This window comes from Scophthalmus maximus, chromosome 22, assembly GCF_022379125.1.
Source record: "Scophthalmus maximus strain ysfricsl-2021 chromosome 22, ASM2237912v1, whole genome shotgun sequence".
NCBI lineage: Eukaryota > Metazoa > Chordata > Actinopteri > Pleuronectiformes > Scophthalmidae > Scophthalmus > Scophthalmus maximus.
The window spans coordinates 1,353,748-1,371,426 of NC_061536.1; the positions used below are offsets into that span (position 1 = coordinate 1,353,748).

The following is a 17,679-nucleotide window of genomic DNA, read 5'->3' on the forward strand; positions in this document are numbered from 1 at the left end:
GTTTTTGTGTGTGTGTGTGTGTGTTTTTGTGTGTGTGTGTGTGTTTGTGTGTGTGTGTGTGTTTGTTTTTGTGTGTGTGTGTTTTTGTGTGTGTGTGTGTGTGTGTGTGTGTGTGTTTTTGTGTGTGTGTGTGTGTGTGTGTGTGTGTTTGTGTGTGTGTGTGTGTGTGCTTTGCACATGTCCTAAAGTGTCCCAGCGGAGGCTCGTAGCCGACTGCTCCTGAAATGCTCCAAGTGTGGCGTGATCTCAAGCACCGCTCTGTCCAGCTCGACTGCCAGCAGTGCCATGTTAGTCCATCTACATCTTTCTATCTCTTCATTCCTCTCAGACTCTCCATCATCCTCTCTCCATCTTCCGGTCTACGTCCCCATTCCACTCTCTCTGTCTCCTACTCTCCATCATTCTCTCTCCATCTGTCTCCATCGCCTCTCTCCCCTTCATCCTTTTAATCTCTGGCTGTCGGTAATGATGCAGGATGACATTCAGACTCTGGATGAAAAGAAAACAAACTAACGAAAGGAAAAACACCTGCACTGCGAGCCACTATTTAATGGGAGCATGTTTTGATCCAAAGCGGATTTTCCTCAGGTCGTACAGAGTAAACCTGACCCGTGTCAAACAGTATTTGTGTATCATTTGGAGAGTTTGTTCGAACATGTTTTCATAGAGCAGTGCTGCGGAGGCTTAACACATCATGGCAGCGCGGTGTCAGGACGGCTCTCAATTTTGCAAAATTGTGTTGCTGTCGAATACATTACTGTAGCTGTCTTCTTAATGTTCAGCCTCTCATCATGTGAAAAGAGATGATCACAGGAACACAATCAAGTAACAAATGGCGTTAAATAGTGGAATGAGCATTTAAAACATATAACCTCCAAGCAACATTACATTCACTGTATAGTGACGCTGCATATCTTTAAGTCTTTCTGTATAGAGACATGTTTTTGAATTCTGCTGCATTATGCCTGAATGTGTCAAAGTGCCACGTTCTTGTACAGGAGCGTTTCACCAATTTCGACATGTCAAAGTCAGTTTACGTCAGGATGACATAGGCTGCGAAAACAGTTGTATAATGTCATCTGTGGCTCGGGAGGTGCGTTGTCAAGTCTGACAAAAATTGTTTGGAAAATGCTGCTCAATCCTGTGGGATTTTAAAAATATGGGGCACCTAATGTTCCTGAATGTGCTTTTATAAGCAATGCAGCAACAACAGTCTCCGATATGCATTATGCTGCTATATAATATAATTAGGATTTAACATAAAAGTAAATGATGTTAGTGATCTGAAAACTGTTGTTGAAAACACATTAAAGAAATCCAGGTATATGTGACCCGGTTATATGTATTTCCAACATCCTAGAGGTGCTTCATACAATACACAGAACTGAAAATAACTCAATGATCTTCCAAACACCTTCTACTGTTGTGGTGGTGACATTTGAGAAGATGCCACTGGGATTAACGAGAACAAAATATTTCTTTTAGCTCCCTTTTTAAAGTCTGGATTTTCTGAGTAAGCAATCTGCTGTTAAGGTTTCATCTTTCATGCAGTCAATGCATCCAGTCTCTGAATTAAAGACTCTTCTACCATTTTCGTTTGCAAAAAGTCCTGTGCACAAGTGACACAGTGTATATTATATATATATACTCTCTGTTTAAAGCAGAATCTCTGCTCGTAGAGGTGATTTTGAGAGTCGTCACTGGAAAAACACAGGGCCAATATTGACTTCTATAATCTCAGATCTGCCTGTATGTTTGCTTTAGATATAGTCTATTTTTTTGATATGGTAATTAAAGTCACTCCACTGCTCTTCCATTTGCTGCTTGCCAGTTTACTATTTGGTCGGAAGGACATAATCAAACAGCCTGCTGTGAAATTTCTATATTATTTACCAGAAATGCATTTGAAGACAGACATGTATCCTTCATTCTGTGTTGCATTATGCATTATTTATGGTGAGACTTGTCTGTTGCAAAGACTGTTACTTATTACTTAATTTCCAGGATGAGACAACTAGCATTCTTTTAAAATGTGACAAAGCAAGATTTACATTCCTCAGTCCTTTTCTCCCTAATGACTTTGTAGCTCTGAAATAAAGGTACATGTGTGTACAATGAGGTGCACATATAACGCAGGTTGTACGGATACTGCACCACAGCAGGTTGTACTGTTTGATACAACATTTTAGTCCCCAACAGTTGAAAAACTTTACACCTTGACAAAAGGGCAGCACAGCTTTGGCCTAATTTAATTTCCCTTTATTTTCTCTTAGTCGTTGCGTTTTGCCATGCACCCTCTGCAGCGATGTGCGTATATCTCAGCACAGCTGTCCGTGTGCCACATTGACGGTTATAGGACCACGAATATGTGCTCAAACCGCATGAACATTTTAAATTGGTGTCTGAGTCACACGCGCATGCACACACACACACACACACACACACACACACACTTACTCCTCAGAAGCCCCCATGTCAGTACTTGTCAGTGGTTTGTCTACTGCCTGTCATCTCACAGTTCGCCTGCATGACACTTACTGTGCATCAACCATGTAATTGTGAGCAATTGTCAGTCTCGTAACGATCTACATGATTACACATCATCCTCCACTTCTCAGTTAGAATATTAAGTCTGAAACCTCCATGTGCCAATCAGCTTCAGATTGCGAGGCAGCGATTGGTGTGTGTTTGTGTGTGTGTGTGTGTGTGTGTGTCATATGACTTTCCAGTGCCGGCCTGTCTGGTTTGAGACTGAACCCCTTGTTCTTTCTCCTTCTTTCCTCTCCTCCCCCCTCCACTTCTGTTTCTCCTTCTTCTCTGACAGGGCCTCTCTGTGGAGCTCCTGTGTGGTTCTCCCTCTGTTAGCATTAACCTGGATGTCGGCAGTGTTGGCCATAACCGACCGGCGCTCCACACTCTTCCAGGTGAGGGGTCGAAACAGCACTAGCAGAAGCTCATGTAGTTTAGTTTTAGTTTTGTAGTGTTTTTTCTGTAAAGTTCACCTCGTCTCTTGAAATTTTATCACATTTGGGCATAAATATGAAAAGACTAAACCTGAATCCATGTTTAAAGAGACAAAAGGCCATAGGCCGAATGGTATTGAACGAAGAACAACCTACTGTGTAATTCTTGTCATGGTAAATATAATGAAATCGGGTTTCTGCAATGATTACTGGGTCATTTCTAATGACTCCAATTTCACCATTAAAGTAATAAGTTACATGATAATTATCAGGAAAAAAAGGCTCTAATCATCAAAGATGTTTTTAAAGAATGGTGACAACAGCTCACGGTTGCCAGTTGTCATGGTCTATTGAGATTACCCAGAATCAGAAATAGTATCCTTCTTTGTGAACAGAGCTCATTGAAGGTGCCCAGGCACAGTGTGAGTTGACCAGAGCTTCAGACCAGGGCTATTCAAATTTAAAATACAAAGTGGTCAACTGTCCCATACAGTAACCTGGATAAACAACTTGAGATATCTTTGCTTTAGTCAGCAAAGATACTGAATACATGAAGGGACTAAGAGTGCCAAAAGGAAAAGCAGAAACAATTCCCTATCCTGTGTGTGCACTTTTTTGTCCCAGAAAATCTTACATGTTTTTTGAAGGATTCTTCACCATTCCAGGAGGGTTGCTCAGCCTAGGCGGGGGGCCTGGGCTCTCTGAGTGCTCTTATTTCTTTTTTTTTTCTTTTTTATTATTTTTAAAAACTTTTGAACAGAACAAAAGAAATACATTTAACTAATTGGCGTTTTAATGTGTTTCAATTGTTTAGTCAGGCTTACATATCCAGGAAAATCTGCATTGTAACATCGAACGACTTTCTTCTTGTTTGACTCTCACTTGACATAATGTGATATATGACGTGTCGGTAGGTGCATGCTCGGTAGGATGAGAAGAAAACATAAATCACTGTAAGAGCATTCCATGGTTTTACAAAGGCTGTGGAGCACTGCAATATTGAAACAATGTTTAATAGCTAACAGATGTTTCTTGTATCCTTCAGGTCCTTTTCGCCGTCTTTGACTCTGTCCAAGGTTTTGTCATCATCACCGTTCACTGCGCAATGCGCCGAGAGGTGAGTCCGCCTTCTCCCGTCTGTGAACCGGCTGTCTGAATTCCAGACATGCTGAATTCATGCATGTTTAATCCCGCCCTGTACAGCCACCTCAGCAACACTCACTCCCTTTTGACAGGATGGATTCATGTTCGCAAATGTCACGTTAGTTTGCAGGTCAGTTTGAAGTCATGGCAGAACACAATCAGGATCAGGCATGAGGAAGGATTAGCACGGTATTTATGTCTTATGTTACGGTGCTTCTTCTCCATAATGCAGTATGATAGTGCGGCATTGTCTGTCTGATCCGAGGCTGCTTTAAGGAGCTTACAAAGATGTTGTATGGAATAAGACGATAAGTCCTTACTAAACTAATACCCCTTAGTGTCTGTTTGCCCAAGGCTTTGCTGCGCCCCGAGGGATGTCGAATTTTAAACTAATTATGCTCATACAGTACTGTACATGTATTAATGCCCTTGAGACAGACATTTACACACACACATTTTGCACTAGCTGCCGCATATCAATGGATTCACAATGGCATCCGTTTTCCGGAACTGTAAATGTGTCTTCCGTTGCTGAGGCATGTACACCACACACAGCTGTGCCTACATCCAAGAGATCATTACGATATTGAATGCATCACATAGTGTAAGTGAATTTTTAAAAGCTCAGAATGCTTAGCTGCATTAAATCAATAACACAAAAGCGGCGGGGATCAGGGTACAGTAAATCGAGGAATTATTTATTGCAAATGTATGAAAATCCCCAGCAAGAGACTGAGCATAAATCCTTTGTGGCTGCAGAACAACAGAAAGAGGTGAGTTGCCACGCTGGAGGGAAGCGGCAGGAGGGGAACAAGGGGTGGGGGTGAGGAAGCCTTTCAGTGCAAAACAAGAGAGAAGGCAACACAAAGTGTGATACTATGTGAAGCAAACCAGAGACACAAAACGTGCCGGTGAGCAGGGCGGCGTGTTGGGCACCTCTGTAGCGCCCGCTGCATGCAAGGCACAGCGGAGAATGAAAGGATTGCAGTGGCACAGTCGGCCCGCTGAGATCAGTCGAGGCAAGCAGAGCGAATGAACAGGTGTGACGTTAGAGTTGTTGTGATTAGGAGGCAGCGGGAGAGGGAAACGAGGGGGAGATGTGAAGCAGAGGCATATTGTGGGGGAGAGACTTATAGCATGCAGAGATATGTGGGGGGGGGAACGCGAATCAAGAGGAAGGCAGGGAATGATAGTAGAGGAGGAGAAAATAGAGTGGAAGGTGAAGAGAGAGATATGGAGTGAACCCGTAGAGGAGCTCTTCACTTTGAGGTCAGAAAGAGCTGCATTGTGTGCCAACACACACACATTCACGCTAAAGGAGAATGGCGAACAAATGCCAAGATGAGCATCTATAAGGCAAGGAATCTCTGTCCGTCTGCATGTGGCACGCATATCTCCACAACCGTTCAGATCGTCGGCTTCCCACTTGGCATGTGTATTGTTAAGGGCCCAGGGAAGTGCAGGTGCAAATTAGGTGCGATTTAGACTCGCAGGCGGGCGGCGTGACCCGACAGGCCGGTCTGCAGACCGACCGAGTTGAACGTGTTTTCTACTATATCTGCAGTTCACCATATGCAAGCTGCTGCTCATTTGCAACAGTTACATTCTACAATGTTACCAAATTTCTTTTTGAGTTCCTGTGAGTCAGAGGCATGATCAGATAAGCTCGTCAGGCAATGCACTAGTTTAAATTTTAAGCAACTCGCAGTCCCAGCTTTGGAAACACACACACACACACACACACACACACACACACTTAATACTTAACACACACATAATTATTCACTAAAGAACACACCTTATTGAGTTCTGCTTCACAGTGTTCTTAGATCACTGTTTACACTGAAGCTAATTAGTTTGTGAAAGACTGTCTAATGTTGTATGTAATGTTAGCCTAGCTTAAGCTTCACTTGAAAAGGGAACTTCACTGAGTTCAACCAGCTTTGTGTCATTAATGTCAATAGCATGTGAACATGAAAAATATTTATTTTCCATCCATTTTCCACCTGTCAGGCAGCAAAAATAACAATATGTCAGCCACTTGTTATAGTATAACTATTTAATTCTGCTTGTGGAAAGACACAGACACAGCTCCGCACCTTATTTTGATTTAACTTTGGACAATGTTACATTTTATATTGATTCAAATTTGAACTTTTATAGATGTAAGCTCACTGCCCGCATGTTTTCTTAGTTTGTCTCAGCTGTTCTGTTGTTGTTTCCTGCTTTTTTTCTCAGTGGATTGCAGAATAATTGAATCCATAAATGAGTTTCATACCAGAATCAGATTCACACACAACGTTCCCGAATACAAGTTTCTTACAAGGGTTGTCACAGTAGTAGATGGATACCAATAACATAACTTGCCAACTGGCCCCATCGTCTGTTTCATGTTTTGAAGACATAAAACCTGTTTGGTTATTTTTTTTGTGTCACATTAATCAAATTATAATATCCCCCCTGTGGAGAATACTAGCTATCAATACTTAGTCGAGAGAAGAGTACGGTCAAGGATGATGAAGATTTGGAGTCAAAGGACAGTAAAAATGTTCTGGATGTTTTGACAATTGTGTTCGACAGCGAGAGAGAGACAGAGAGAGAGAGAGAGTAATATAGGACAGCAGTGCAGAGTGCTGCACACAGCTCGACAATGAAGCAACGGCATATTATATGTTATCATTAGAAGTGTGAAAAAACTTTCAGATTATATGAAACTATGTGAAACTGTGTTGAAATAAATAAGACTATGGTGATCTGCCACAGACAGTAATAAAAACCTCACACACCCTGAAAGTGGCAATTAGCAATTTTAAACCAATACACGTTTAATCAAAATTGGCGAATATTTTGTCACGGTCCTTGTCGTTTCTGTTTAGTTCCCAATTAACGGTGCGGAGCGCGCCTCACATCACTACGTGTGCAGTTTGTAAACATCACTCCCTGACACGTTAAGAGACGTGCTAGCGAATGATGCTACGAGTAAGGGGTTTTGGCCAAGGGGTTAGCACGTCGGTCTCGCATAACCGAGGCTGCGGGTTCGCGGCCCCGTCAGTGCAGTAAAAATGTGGAGCCAATCCCATCTGAGATTGGAGGAGAGGTGGGGTTCACCCTGGACAGGTCGCCAACTTATCTCAGAGCCAACATACAGAGACAAACGGTGAAAATTTACTGCAGCACAGACCATCATGAATTTTAATGCATAGATAATATTGCGACAGTTGTTGAATTGTTTATAGCGAAGAGAAAGGATTTTTTTTGTTATCATATATCAATAAATATGGTGACAGCTATGTTAAAGCATGATACTAATTATTTGTTCAGACATATAAGGATAGGAAATGTGAAAAAGGAAACAATATTGGGCAATACATTTGCCCATGCAGTATAAATCAGACATGGATGCTGCTCCAATCCGCTCCATTCATAGCTACACACACACACACACACACACACTGAGACCACCCTGCGAGAATGAAGATGCTGTCGCTTGCTCTTGCTCCGCTTCTTACATGAGCACTCTTGTTTCCAAACATGAAATTCTTATGGGATTTGACAGCAGCAACATTGAGAATTGATGTTGCTCCTCAGCAAGTAACCAGGATATCTATGATACACAGCCTGATGGGGGGGGATCTCAGATTTGGCCGTACAACACAGTGTAGAGAGGGATCCATTTGATTTGAGCTGCGTTATAAGAACCAGTCCTCTGACAGTGGGCTGGTGTGTGTTTGCTTAGATGCCACATGTGGGAGGATGAAGAAGAACAATATGACACTGGAAAGGCCCAGAGGTTAGAGCATCTATATGCCGTGCTGTTGGTTTTAATAAACCGTGCGCCACTGATCTCGCAAAGCTCAAATAGGACACTTTGAAGTGTCGCTCTGTGTTTTCTATACCACTCCACTGGCTGTTATATAAGCAAAAAGCTTAGCTACCTTGCGAAGACTATGGCATTTCCATCCACATTGCAATTTTCACATAATTCAGTATTCACTCGGCATCTGCTATTGCCAAAATGAAGATAAAGAATATAAGACGTACGAGGAGCAAGTTCCCATGCGCTCCCACAATTGCCAAGTTAACTTAAGTGAAAGCTCCTCCACTAACTTTTTCTCCTTTGCATCATACATCCCTCTCCCTCATCCTTCTTTACCCCCTCCCTCTTTTTTATTTTCCTTTTCAAATTCATCCCCCCTCTCCCTCTCCACCCCTTATTCCCCTCCCTTCAGGTGCAGGACGCAGTGCGCTGTCGGATGGGGGGATGTAAAGACGACAGCGAAAACTCACCAGACTCCTGCAAGAACGGACAGGTGCAGATCATGGTGAATAGCATTTCATTTCATCCCACATTTGCAAACCATTAGCCTCGGACTAACATTAACAAGGCTGGAGGTTTTGCTCATGCACAACCCCAGCAGAAAGAAACATGATTGCCTTTATTGAAGTGCCTCAACTCATTCCTGACCCTTTTTTTTTACTTTGCCATTTCACCCTTTACAGAAATCCATTATTGTTTATGCATTATGCATTGCTGCATTTTGCTTTCAAATATGTTTGACGCCATTTCCCATAGAAAGGCAATTTCACTCACATCTTTAAGCTAACTTCCTGTGGTGTTGTAACAATTAATAACAATGCATTTTTGACTTTCTCGTTGGTTGTACTTCAGGATTTCGGTAACTCAATAAAGTCACTTCAGCACTTTTATTTACTTTTAACCTAAACTCATTTATCTTTATCAGAGCGGCCCACTAGCGTTATTGTATTTTTTCCAAATGTGGCTAATAGTGCGATAACTCATATAGACTTGAACTGCCTTGCCAATGTCAGTACAGTCACACTGCTGCCATTAGAGCGTGAGCGACTCTCACATTGCTGTTCCCTTTATTTCTCCCTCAGACCTGTTTGCGGTAACGATTATGGCTTCCTGAACGCCCCTCTGAGGTTATCAAGATTAAACTTGGAGATATTCTGCACAGGGAACTCATTATGACATGTTCTCTCTCTGTTTTCATAACCTAGAGGGGCATTACAGTCGCACTTATTTAATTTTCGGTCGAATTTATTGTTATCGAACACGCAGTTCGCAGTGTCGGCTGGTTGCTATGACAACGACTGCGCCTAAGGCAGAAGGTTCATAATTTTTTCTTCTTTAGTTGTTTTTTTTTTGGTCTAAATTTGAATGACTTGAATGAAGAATTTTTTTCACAGCAGCAGATGCTCATGGACAACTGTTGTATGAATACCCTTGAGTACATTGATTGTGATAGATACATTTGTGAGGCTGCCATCAGTTATATAAGTATCATAATTACGGTGAACAGCATGCTCTGAGGTCTTCTTGCAATACTCATCAGGAAATCTCATTACCCCGTTAAACCCTTGACATTTAGGACCATGATAAAGATGCTGCATCTTAACGTTGAATCAAACCCGTCTTTCCAAAGATTTGTTAATCTCTAATTGAATCTCAGTGCTCTCCTCTACAACACTGCTTTCATGTCCTCCTTTAACATTTCAACTTTATGTTTTCCACTCATTTCTTTCATACCATCAGAAGGGTCCAAATGTGATCTACCACGGGCAGCAGTGTGGTTCTCTGCGTTACGGCACATCCCCGAGCCTCTTGGCTTGCCACCCGCAGCTTCTCCCACCGTCGTGCCACCAGGCATGCCAGCAAGGCTGTTACCACAGTCTGCCCCGCAGCAACCACAACCCCGGGCTAGACCACACCAACGCCCTCAGCCATGCACATGAGCATAACCCCATCCTGAACAATACCCACAACCATGCTCATAACCATAACCATGCCCTCAACCACATCGGCAGACAACCAGTACGTCATCTGAAGAAGATTAGTGATTGTAGTTGATCCCATAGAAGGTGAAAAGTGCAATCTGTAAAACAATAATCTGCAACAAACATCAACAAATCTTAAAGGAAGTGTTTGACATTATGAGAGATACACAAATTTCCAGAGATTATCAATGCCACTCCCAAGTCTTTAATCAAAATATCACCTTAATTGACATGTTTAATCACGTTTGTTTAATATACAAAATGTGAGAAAAAGTTTAAATACATCTTCTTGTGGTTATGTGATGGACTTTTTTTTAGCGCCGTGACTTTTTGCAGTCTTGTCTTCAGCGTGGGAATTACAGAAAACAGGAAGAGGCTTCATAAGAACAAGAAATAGTCCCACACAAAACTTGTTTTTACACGTACAACACGTAATGTGCAAATCTAATTGGGTTAGAGGTGCTGTTGCACAATATTATCAGCCTAAGCCAGGCTGTTTTCCTCCTGTTTGCAGACTATGTGCTGAGCTAAGCTAACCTGCTGCTGGTGTTAGCTTCATCTTTACCATAAAAGTGTGAGAGTGGCATCAATCTCCTCATCCAACTCTCAACAAGAGCAAATGAACGGGAAACAAAATGTCAAACTACTCGTTCGACCAAAAAAAGTCATCAGATTCTTTTTGTTATGATTGCACATTGCACTTTCCCATCTAAATAGGAATAGTTTTGCAGGTACGCTAAGATAAATGTAAACTACCTCTTGAATTGCTGCAAGGTAAGCCCAAAAATATTATGTACCGAGTGTATATCTTTTCATTCTTCATTCCAGCAGTAAGCTCAGCCAAGACTGCTACAGTGTGTTTACTCAGTCTTCACTGGAGGACTCAGTCAACAGGACTGTATTCCCACTCTCTTTTATGAAACAGTTGTTGTTGATGGCTCACTATACGTAACCTGTGGGCCGTTTCGAGTGTGTAATGGTTAAAATGAAGATGATTTGTTTTACTCAATTTTGGATGAGAGAGAGAGACTGTGAGAAGGAGAGAGAGAGGTTTCTTTCATATCCTCATTCATTCATTTAGACCCATTTATGGTGCTGCGGGTGATTTGCGTACTAAGAGCTTCCCCCACTCCTCTGAGACCTTCACGTATTCTCTCCTCTCTTTCAGTTTTTCATTTCCCCTCTCCTCTTCTCTTTGCCTCCGTGGCGTGCCCAAACTGTCTAAAATCTGTAGTTTATTATCCAAACAAAGGCTTTTGTAAGTGAATCCCGCCGAGGACAGGAGGAAGCTCTGTGGTGAGAAAGAGGGAGGACCATCGCTGCATAGCAATGAGCTGTACTTTCACTAAAGTTCAGGAAAACTTGCGTGGTGGCCATTTAAGAGACAATACTCATTAATTTAATCTACCGCCTTCTGGGTTTAAGAGTGTTTCTTTACCCCGAGGAGCAGTGCCACCCTGCATATCTCGCGTGAATTCTAGATCAAAGCAAATAAACATCATTTTTGCCTCAAAATACCTCATCTGCATAAAATCTGAGTATTGGTTGGAGGCTACCTAGTGTTGCGTGGATGTTTGTGTTTAGGTTGGCAGTGTGGATGAATTGTAAAAGCATTTGCATTCTCATATTATGTATTTTTTGAATTCTAAGAAAAGACTCAGCTAGAAGACGGCAAAGTTTTTTCTTCGACTGGCACGGCAGATAATAGCTTTGCTGCTGTGTAAATTCCTGTCCCCGTTTCCACTCAGACGATGCAGAGGTGACTGTTGAGGCGTACAGCAGCATTACGTACCTGGCAGAACTGCACCGCGTTCTGCCCGTCTCTCTCTCAAAGTCTGTATTTTTGGATCCGCTGCTGTGAACCGATTCACATCATGAACAAATTGGCAACAGCGTGCGCCATCAGTCAGACTTTCCTCTATATGCTTTGTTCTTTTCAGTAAGAACAGGGCTTTGGACGAATTCACTATGACATGACTAAGACATGAAAACAGGTTTGACTAAAGGCAACATCAGTTTTGTTCTCATTCACAGAGGACATTTCTAATTGACTGTTGCCATGGCAACATATACTCTATCCTCTTCTACAGAGAAACAATAGCATCGGCATCACTGAATGCTACATAACCATTCGAGATCCAATCATCCATCAGGCCTGTTCTGCTACTACTATTTGCTAATGCGGTGAATCTTGTTGCACATGCTCACTGTGTTTCCTCTCTTTTTGCCCGGCCTCCCTCTTTCAGACGGATTTTGAGAAGGATGTGGACTTGGCATGTCAAACAGGTGAGCGCTCCCTTCCACCTCGTTCCCTCCTTCCCTCTCTCCCTTTGTCTCTCTTTTCTTTCTTTCTTTCTTTCTTTTAATCTGCCATTGTCCAACAGGATTAGCATTGCCGAGAGGCAGTGGAGAGGTGTTGCGTTCTTCAGCTTGCCGCTGTGCATGTTGATGAAATGACAGGAGATGATGCGCTACATCTCCACATAGTTGTGCGCAAATTATTATGCCTTATCAATCACACCGTTTCAGCCAGTTAGTGTTTATCGAGCATATGTTTCAATGAGACTGTGTTTAATTGCGCATGATAACAACACTGTGTTCAGACCCGTTTCACTCGCTGTTGACGATGGTTGTTGTATGTGTGCGTGTGTGAATGTGTGCGACTTAAAAATGTTTTCAAATGTACCACAATATAGTTTCTTTTTTTCTGTAAAATATTAACGCAGCATCACTTTCCCCCTCCACCCTTGCAGAGAGAGGACACCCATGTAAGTTGTGCACCTAACTGACCTATTTCTGCCTGGTCCTTCCCTATACTTTAATAATTCCTATAGATGAATCCTGGTTGTGGGTAAAACTACAGAATGATTAAATGATTTCAGTTCCACCACAACACATAAAACAACCGTCGGATTCGTCTATAGGTAATTCTCTGGGCCTCCATGCAGATGTGAAGGGATCCGCCTGGTAAAGTTTCCCACAACACGTCCAGTCCTTTCACATCTCCAACAGGACGGGGAAACAGAGAAAATGCTAGGTTCTGTACACAGCCACTGTCTCGCTGGTGGTCTCACACTCCAGTGGGGTCCAGCTTCAGTTTCTGATCAAATGTGTTGCCTGACATCTTGTTACATCAACGCAGATCAGTCTGTTTTACACGCTTGGACTAGAATTGGATCTGGGGCCCACAGTGTAAATATTCTTTGCTCTGATGGAAAGAGACAGAGAGAGCATGCTGTCCAGCATGAACCTCAAGTGTTGTGATTGATTTGCGATTGTGATGACTGATTGATAGATATTAGTTATGATTAAACATTGTGTCTCATCAGCATGTCATACTGTGGAGTAGCCTTTCTAAAAATGTAGTGTTTCTGGGAACATGCATGAAAGCCAACACAAAGACTCTGTAAGGAGTTCAATGTTCTTTTTTATGGTATTGTGAAATAAATACGGAAATACACATGCATTTAAGCACATAAATACAAACAGCCTCCCATATGGGAGTAATAAGCCGGTGAGCTAGATACGGGACAGAAATTTGGCTCCATTTGAATTGAAGCACACAGCAGTTTGCGCCGAGGACCTTGCTTTCCATTCCTTTTTTGTTTCAATTCAAACTTTTGCCCTGTCTTTTATCCCACTTATTCATTCTTATCCTTTTTTTTCCATTTTCGCCAACTACCCTGTGACTCACCACTTTCTCTGTTTCCTTGACTTCCCTTCTCTCCCCGCATCTTCCTCCAGTCATTTTCAAGGAGGTCAACACCTGTAACCCGGCCACCATCACTGGGACCCTTTCTCGCATCTCTCTGGATGATGAAGACGATCCAAAGCTGGCAGCCCATCAGGAGGGAGGAGTTGGAGTCAACTTCAGCTCCCTCCCTGGAAACATTCCCCCTCCCAACCTCATTGTACAGGTACTGACTGACAAATTGGATGATCATTGTAATGCCCTGCTCAATTTGTTTGTCCAAAGCAGAACAAAAAAATGTAAGTTGAGTTGTAATGTGATGCACATGTGGCTAATCAGTGGATTTCTTATTTTTACCCAAAGGTTCCACCACTAGGAGGCCTCAATGAGCTGAGTGAGACGCCCTTAAAGACGGAGGTGAATGTGGATCAGCAGAGACAGCAGGGGCAGCAGCGCAGCGGAGCTCCAATCTACCTCTGCACTGAGAGTGGCCTGGGCTGGGCGCGCCCGCCCGCTTCCTCCAACAATTCCCAGGATGGAAGTGCTGGAAGTGGAGGAAGTGGAGGGGGTGGTGGAGAAAGTGGCGGAGGAGGGGAGGGAGACTACATGGTCTTACCTCGTAGGACGGTCAGTCTCAAGCCCCCAGTGCCCACCTCCCAAGGAGGCCTGGGACTGGGGGGCGAGGACAAGCCTCTCAACATTGTGGTGGAAGATCCCCCCTTCCCCCCACCTCCCTCTCCCCTGACCCTCCACCCGGCTGAGAGCGAGGCCTACCCGGCGGATTTTGTGCCGTCCAGTGTGGGCAACATGAACATTACCATGAACCTAAACCGCTCCTATGGGACAATCAAAACCATGCCCCACGGGCACGGCCACATGATGGCTCAGGGTGGTCTTGTACACTCCCACGGAGGACACATGCACTCCCACGGGCACTCACTCCAGCTGAAGTCGGGCCAGAGGCCGTCAGTCAGACAGATTCTGACGGGGGGACCTACGGTGGAGAGAACCAGGACCCTGCCACGTAACCTGGGTAGCACCAACGCCAACAGCAGCCTCTCAGCAGGATCCCTGGAGGTGGGTGAGAGGTTGAGGGATGTGGGAAGAAAAGGTTCCCAATGGTGTCGGAGCTTCTTTACTATGTCCACCTTTCACCTGACTTCATGCGGGTCAAAGTTCTGGATATGGTAGTGGTGTGGTTATATATAAGTGAAGGTATGGTGGCGGGATGATGAAGAGAAGCGAAAGCGAGCTAGTGGGAGGAAGTGCTCAGCAAAACAGGTCCGGTTATTTAGTGTGGCATTCTGTCCAAGTATTCAAAAGGATTCAAACACTAAACAGAAAAAGTTTAAAATAACACTTTTTGCATTCAATGTCTCTTAGTTACAGGAGGCTTTTAAAACAAGCTGGTTTGCATCTTGAAAAAGTTAAACCATTCCATCCAAATAACATTTCTTTTCACCTTTGAAAAAATCGGATGTGATATTTTATTGTAGACTAAATAACTTGTGTCACGTGACTATAAAAGGATGAAAGATTCAGTTTGTATGGCTAATATCAATATATTTTGTGTATAGTGTAGTTAAGCAGACATCATACATATGAACAATAGCCTATGTCAAACATGCTGTGATGCAGAAGTTGTTATTATTTTCAGCTGAGTAGTATTTATTGCTGCTGACTGAGTCAATGAGTGTTGAGTTATTCTCATAATGACAGACAGGTTCTCCCTAGTTTAATGTGTGTGTGTGTGTGGTAGATACCCCCTCCTTACCGTACAAGGTGGCATAGCAGATGGACTGAGACAGACAGGATCAGAGGAAATACTCCTGGTGAATGTCAGCCCTCCTCAATTTTACAGACACACACACACACACACACACATAAACAAGCAAATAAAAACATGGATACACACACACACACACACACACACAATGGATCTTCCCCAATGGCATCTTGCTGACTCACAAGGTTGATTAAAGAGACGGAAACGACACTTTCGGTGAAAAGTGCAGATGCTTAATTTAGGGCTGAGGACGTTAAGGACGAGTCATTAGAACTCATAAAAAAATCAACTGTCAGAAGAGCTACGAGTGCACTCATGAATACCCCCCCCCCCCCCCCCCCAAAAAAAGAAATCTGCAGAATGTGGAATGTAATTTACTACTATAATTTCACCCTGAATATGCTTGATTCGGAGATGGCTCTAAGAGATTGCCTCTCAAGATTAAATCCCATCTGTGTTTTACTCCCCAGTTCAAACATTGTGACGCAAAAGGGAGGGATCTAGCAAAGATACTCAAAGTGATCATTCCACAGTTGAATTTCAGTCAAAGGAATTTGCAGGGTTAACAGGTCATATTATCCTATCGTCGTAATATTGCACCATAGAAACCAGTGAAGGGAGTGTTGAAAGATAACTTAGAGCAAACTGTTGGCTATAGAGGTCAGGTTACGATACAATTTCCTCTTCTCATGGAAACAAAAAAACTAGTGTGCATGTTGCACACTGTATTTCTTTTAGGACCACCATGCCATCATAACTGCAAGTCACAGGATCGAGGGATTGTTAATGATTTTTTGTACGAGTGAGTTACTGTTTTCTGTGTTCCCACCAAACCATGCAATATACTGCACATGTATATGCATGTTGCATGTTTCCATAATACAGAGCAAACTCAATCACGGAATATCTCAGTTGAAGGTAAGGCTTTCTCTGTAGGAAGACGGTAATTACTTTGTTTTTATAAGCAGTCATGGGTCAATTCACAAATCGAAGAGGACACCTCAGAGTGAAATTTCCATCTCTATCTGTTTGCATTACTTTACTTTTAAAAGCTTGGCTGCCGTAGCATCAGATCAGCAACCCTGCCCTTTCAAAGAATGAATACAGCTTTTAACCGACTGTGGAGAGCAGCCCTTCTCCCTGCCAAATGCAAATCTGGCAGGCAGCGAGAGCCAGATAGGGAGTCATAGATGGAATGTAATGCAATGCAATGTCAGGGGCAGATGAGCTGGAAATGTCTGCAGCTGTTAAATTGGCGGCTCGTGCACTGCTCGCAAAAGCTTCCGAGGTACATGAGAAGAGAGAGGTGGAGTCCAAACAAGATGAGAGGACGAAAAGCATTTCTCTTTTAATCGCAGCAATCTCCAACAAATTCTCCAAAAAAAATATAGCAGAGGGTGATTTATGCTGCAGTTGTAATGATTATATTTGAGACTATGTGAGCCGAAAAATTATTATTTCACTCTAATTCTGGGTTATTCCACTTCACTAATCGTATTACATTGAAACAGACTGAATAATTTGCTTTTTACCTCGACAGTTAAAGGAGTATCTTTATCATGTTGGGCAGCCAGTGCATATTAGTGCTCTTCTTGTTACTGAACAAGGACTTTGGGTGAGCCCCAGAGAGACTGAGATAGAGACGTCTAAAGTTCAATAGTGGTTGAGGGGTGGTCATTGATGCTTTCTTCTCTCCCCCTGCCCCCCTCCTCTTCCAGAGGAAGAGAGTACGGTACTCTGAGCTGGACTTCGAGGTAAGATCCCTGACCTCACCCCCTGTCATCAGCCTGTCTCTGCTTTCTTGTGCTTTTACCACGATTTGAGTAACACGTAGAGGAGCAAAAACGTCCACCCCCCCCCTACCCTCCGCACCTGATCCCCCCTTGCATTTAGAACCATGAACTGTATCAGAACGACCTCACGTAGTATGCTGTTTCTCCAACTGGCCTTCAAACTGTCCGTGCCTTTTTTCTGTCTACATTTGATGTTGGTGTAAATTAATCATAGCATCATTTAAACAAAACATCAGGGTACATGTACAATTAAATCAAATGATGCTGTTGTGTCTTTGCCGGTGTCCTGGTTGAAGAAACAGCAACTTAGAGTGCTTTTTGTGTCTGAATGAGTCCAAGGGATTTATTGCTGGATCGACACATATGTGGCCTTAGTTGACTGGCTGGTTATATCTGTTGGAACGGTATGGGTTGGCAGTGTGTGAGTGTGTTTGTGTCAGAATGACCTGGGTTTCCTGGGAATCTCCAGTCTCTATTCGCTAAAATCTGAGTAAAATTACTGTG

General features: G+C 43.0%; 1 protein-coding gene across 11 annotated transcripts in view; it reads left to right on the top strand.

Moving 5' to 3' along the window:
* Positions 1 to 17,679, top strand: part of adgrb2 (adhesion G protein-coupled receptor B2) — a 222,167-nt gene that overhangs the window by 188,245 nt on the left and 16,243 nt on the right. For 4 of the 11 annotated variants that reach the window (XR_007030318.1, XM_047330051.1, XM_047330049.1 and 1 more), the window contains exons 23-32: positions 189 to 287; positions 2,825 to 2,924; positions 4,009 to 4,080; positions 8,336 to 8,428; positions 9,664 to 9,942; positions 12,152 to 12,191; positions 12,659 to 12,673; positions 13,650 to 13,822; positions 13,960 to 14,673; positions 17,101 to 17,136. Coding sequence is in view for 10 of the 11 variants with exons in the window: in XM_047330051.1 (XP_047186007.1) it covers positions 189 to 287; positions 2,825 to 2,924; positions 4,009 to 4,080; positions 8,336 to 8,428; positions 9,664 to 9,942; positions 12,152 to 12,191; positions 12,659 to 12,673; positions 13,650 to 13,822; positions 13,960 to 14,673; positions 17,101 to 17,136 (1,621 nt within the window). In the remaining variant the exon portion in view is untranslated. The remainder of the gene's footprint in view (positions 1 to 188; positions 288 to 2,824; positions 2,925 to 4,008; positions 4,081 to 8,335; positions 8,429 to 9,663; positions 9,943 to 12,151; positions 12,192 to 12,658; positions 12,674 to 13,649; positions 13,823 to 13,959; positions 14,674 to 17,100; positions 17,137 to 17,679) is intronic. The other 7 variants (XM_047330054.1, XM_047330050.1, XM_047330055.1 and 4 more) reach the window with 7 other exon arrangements.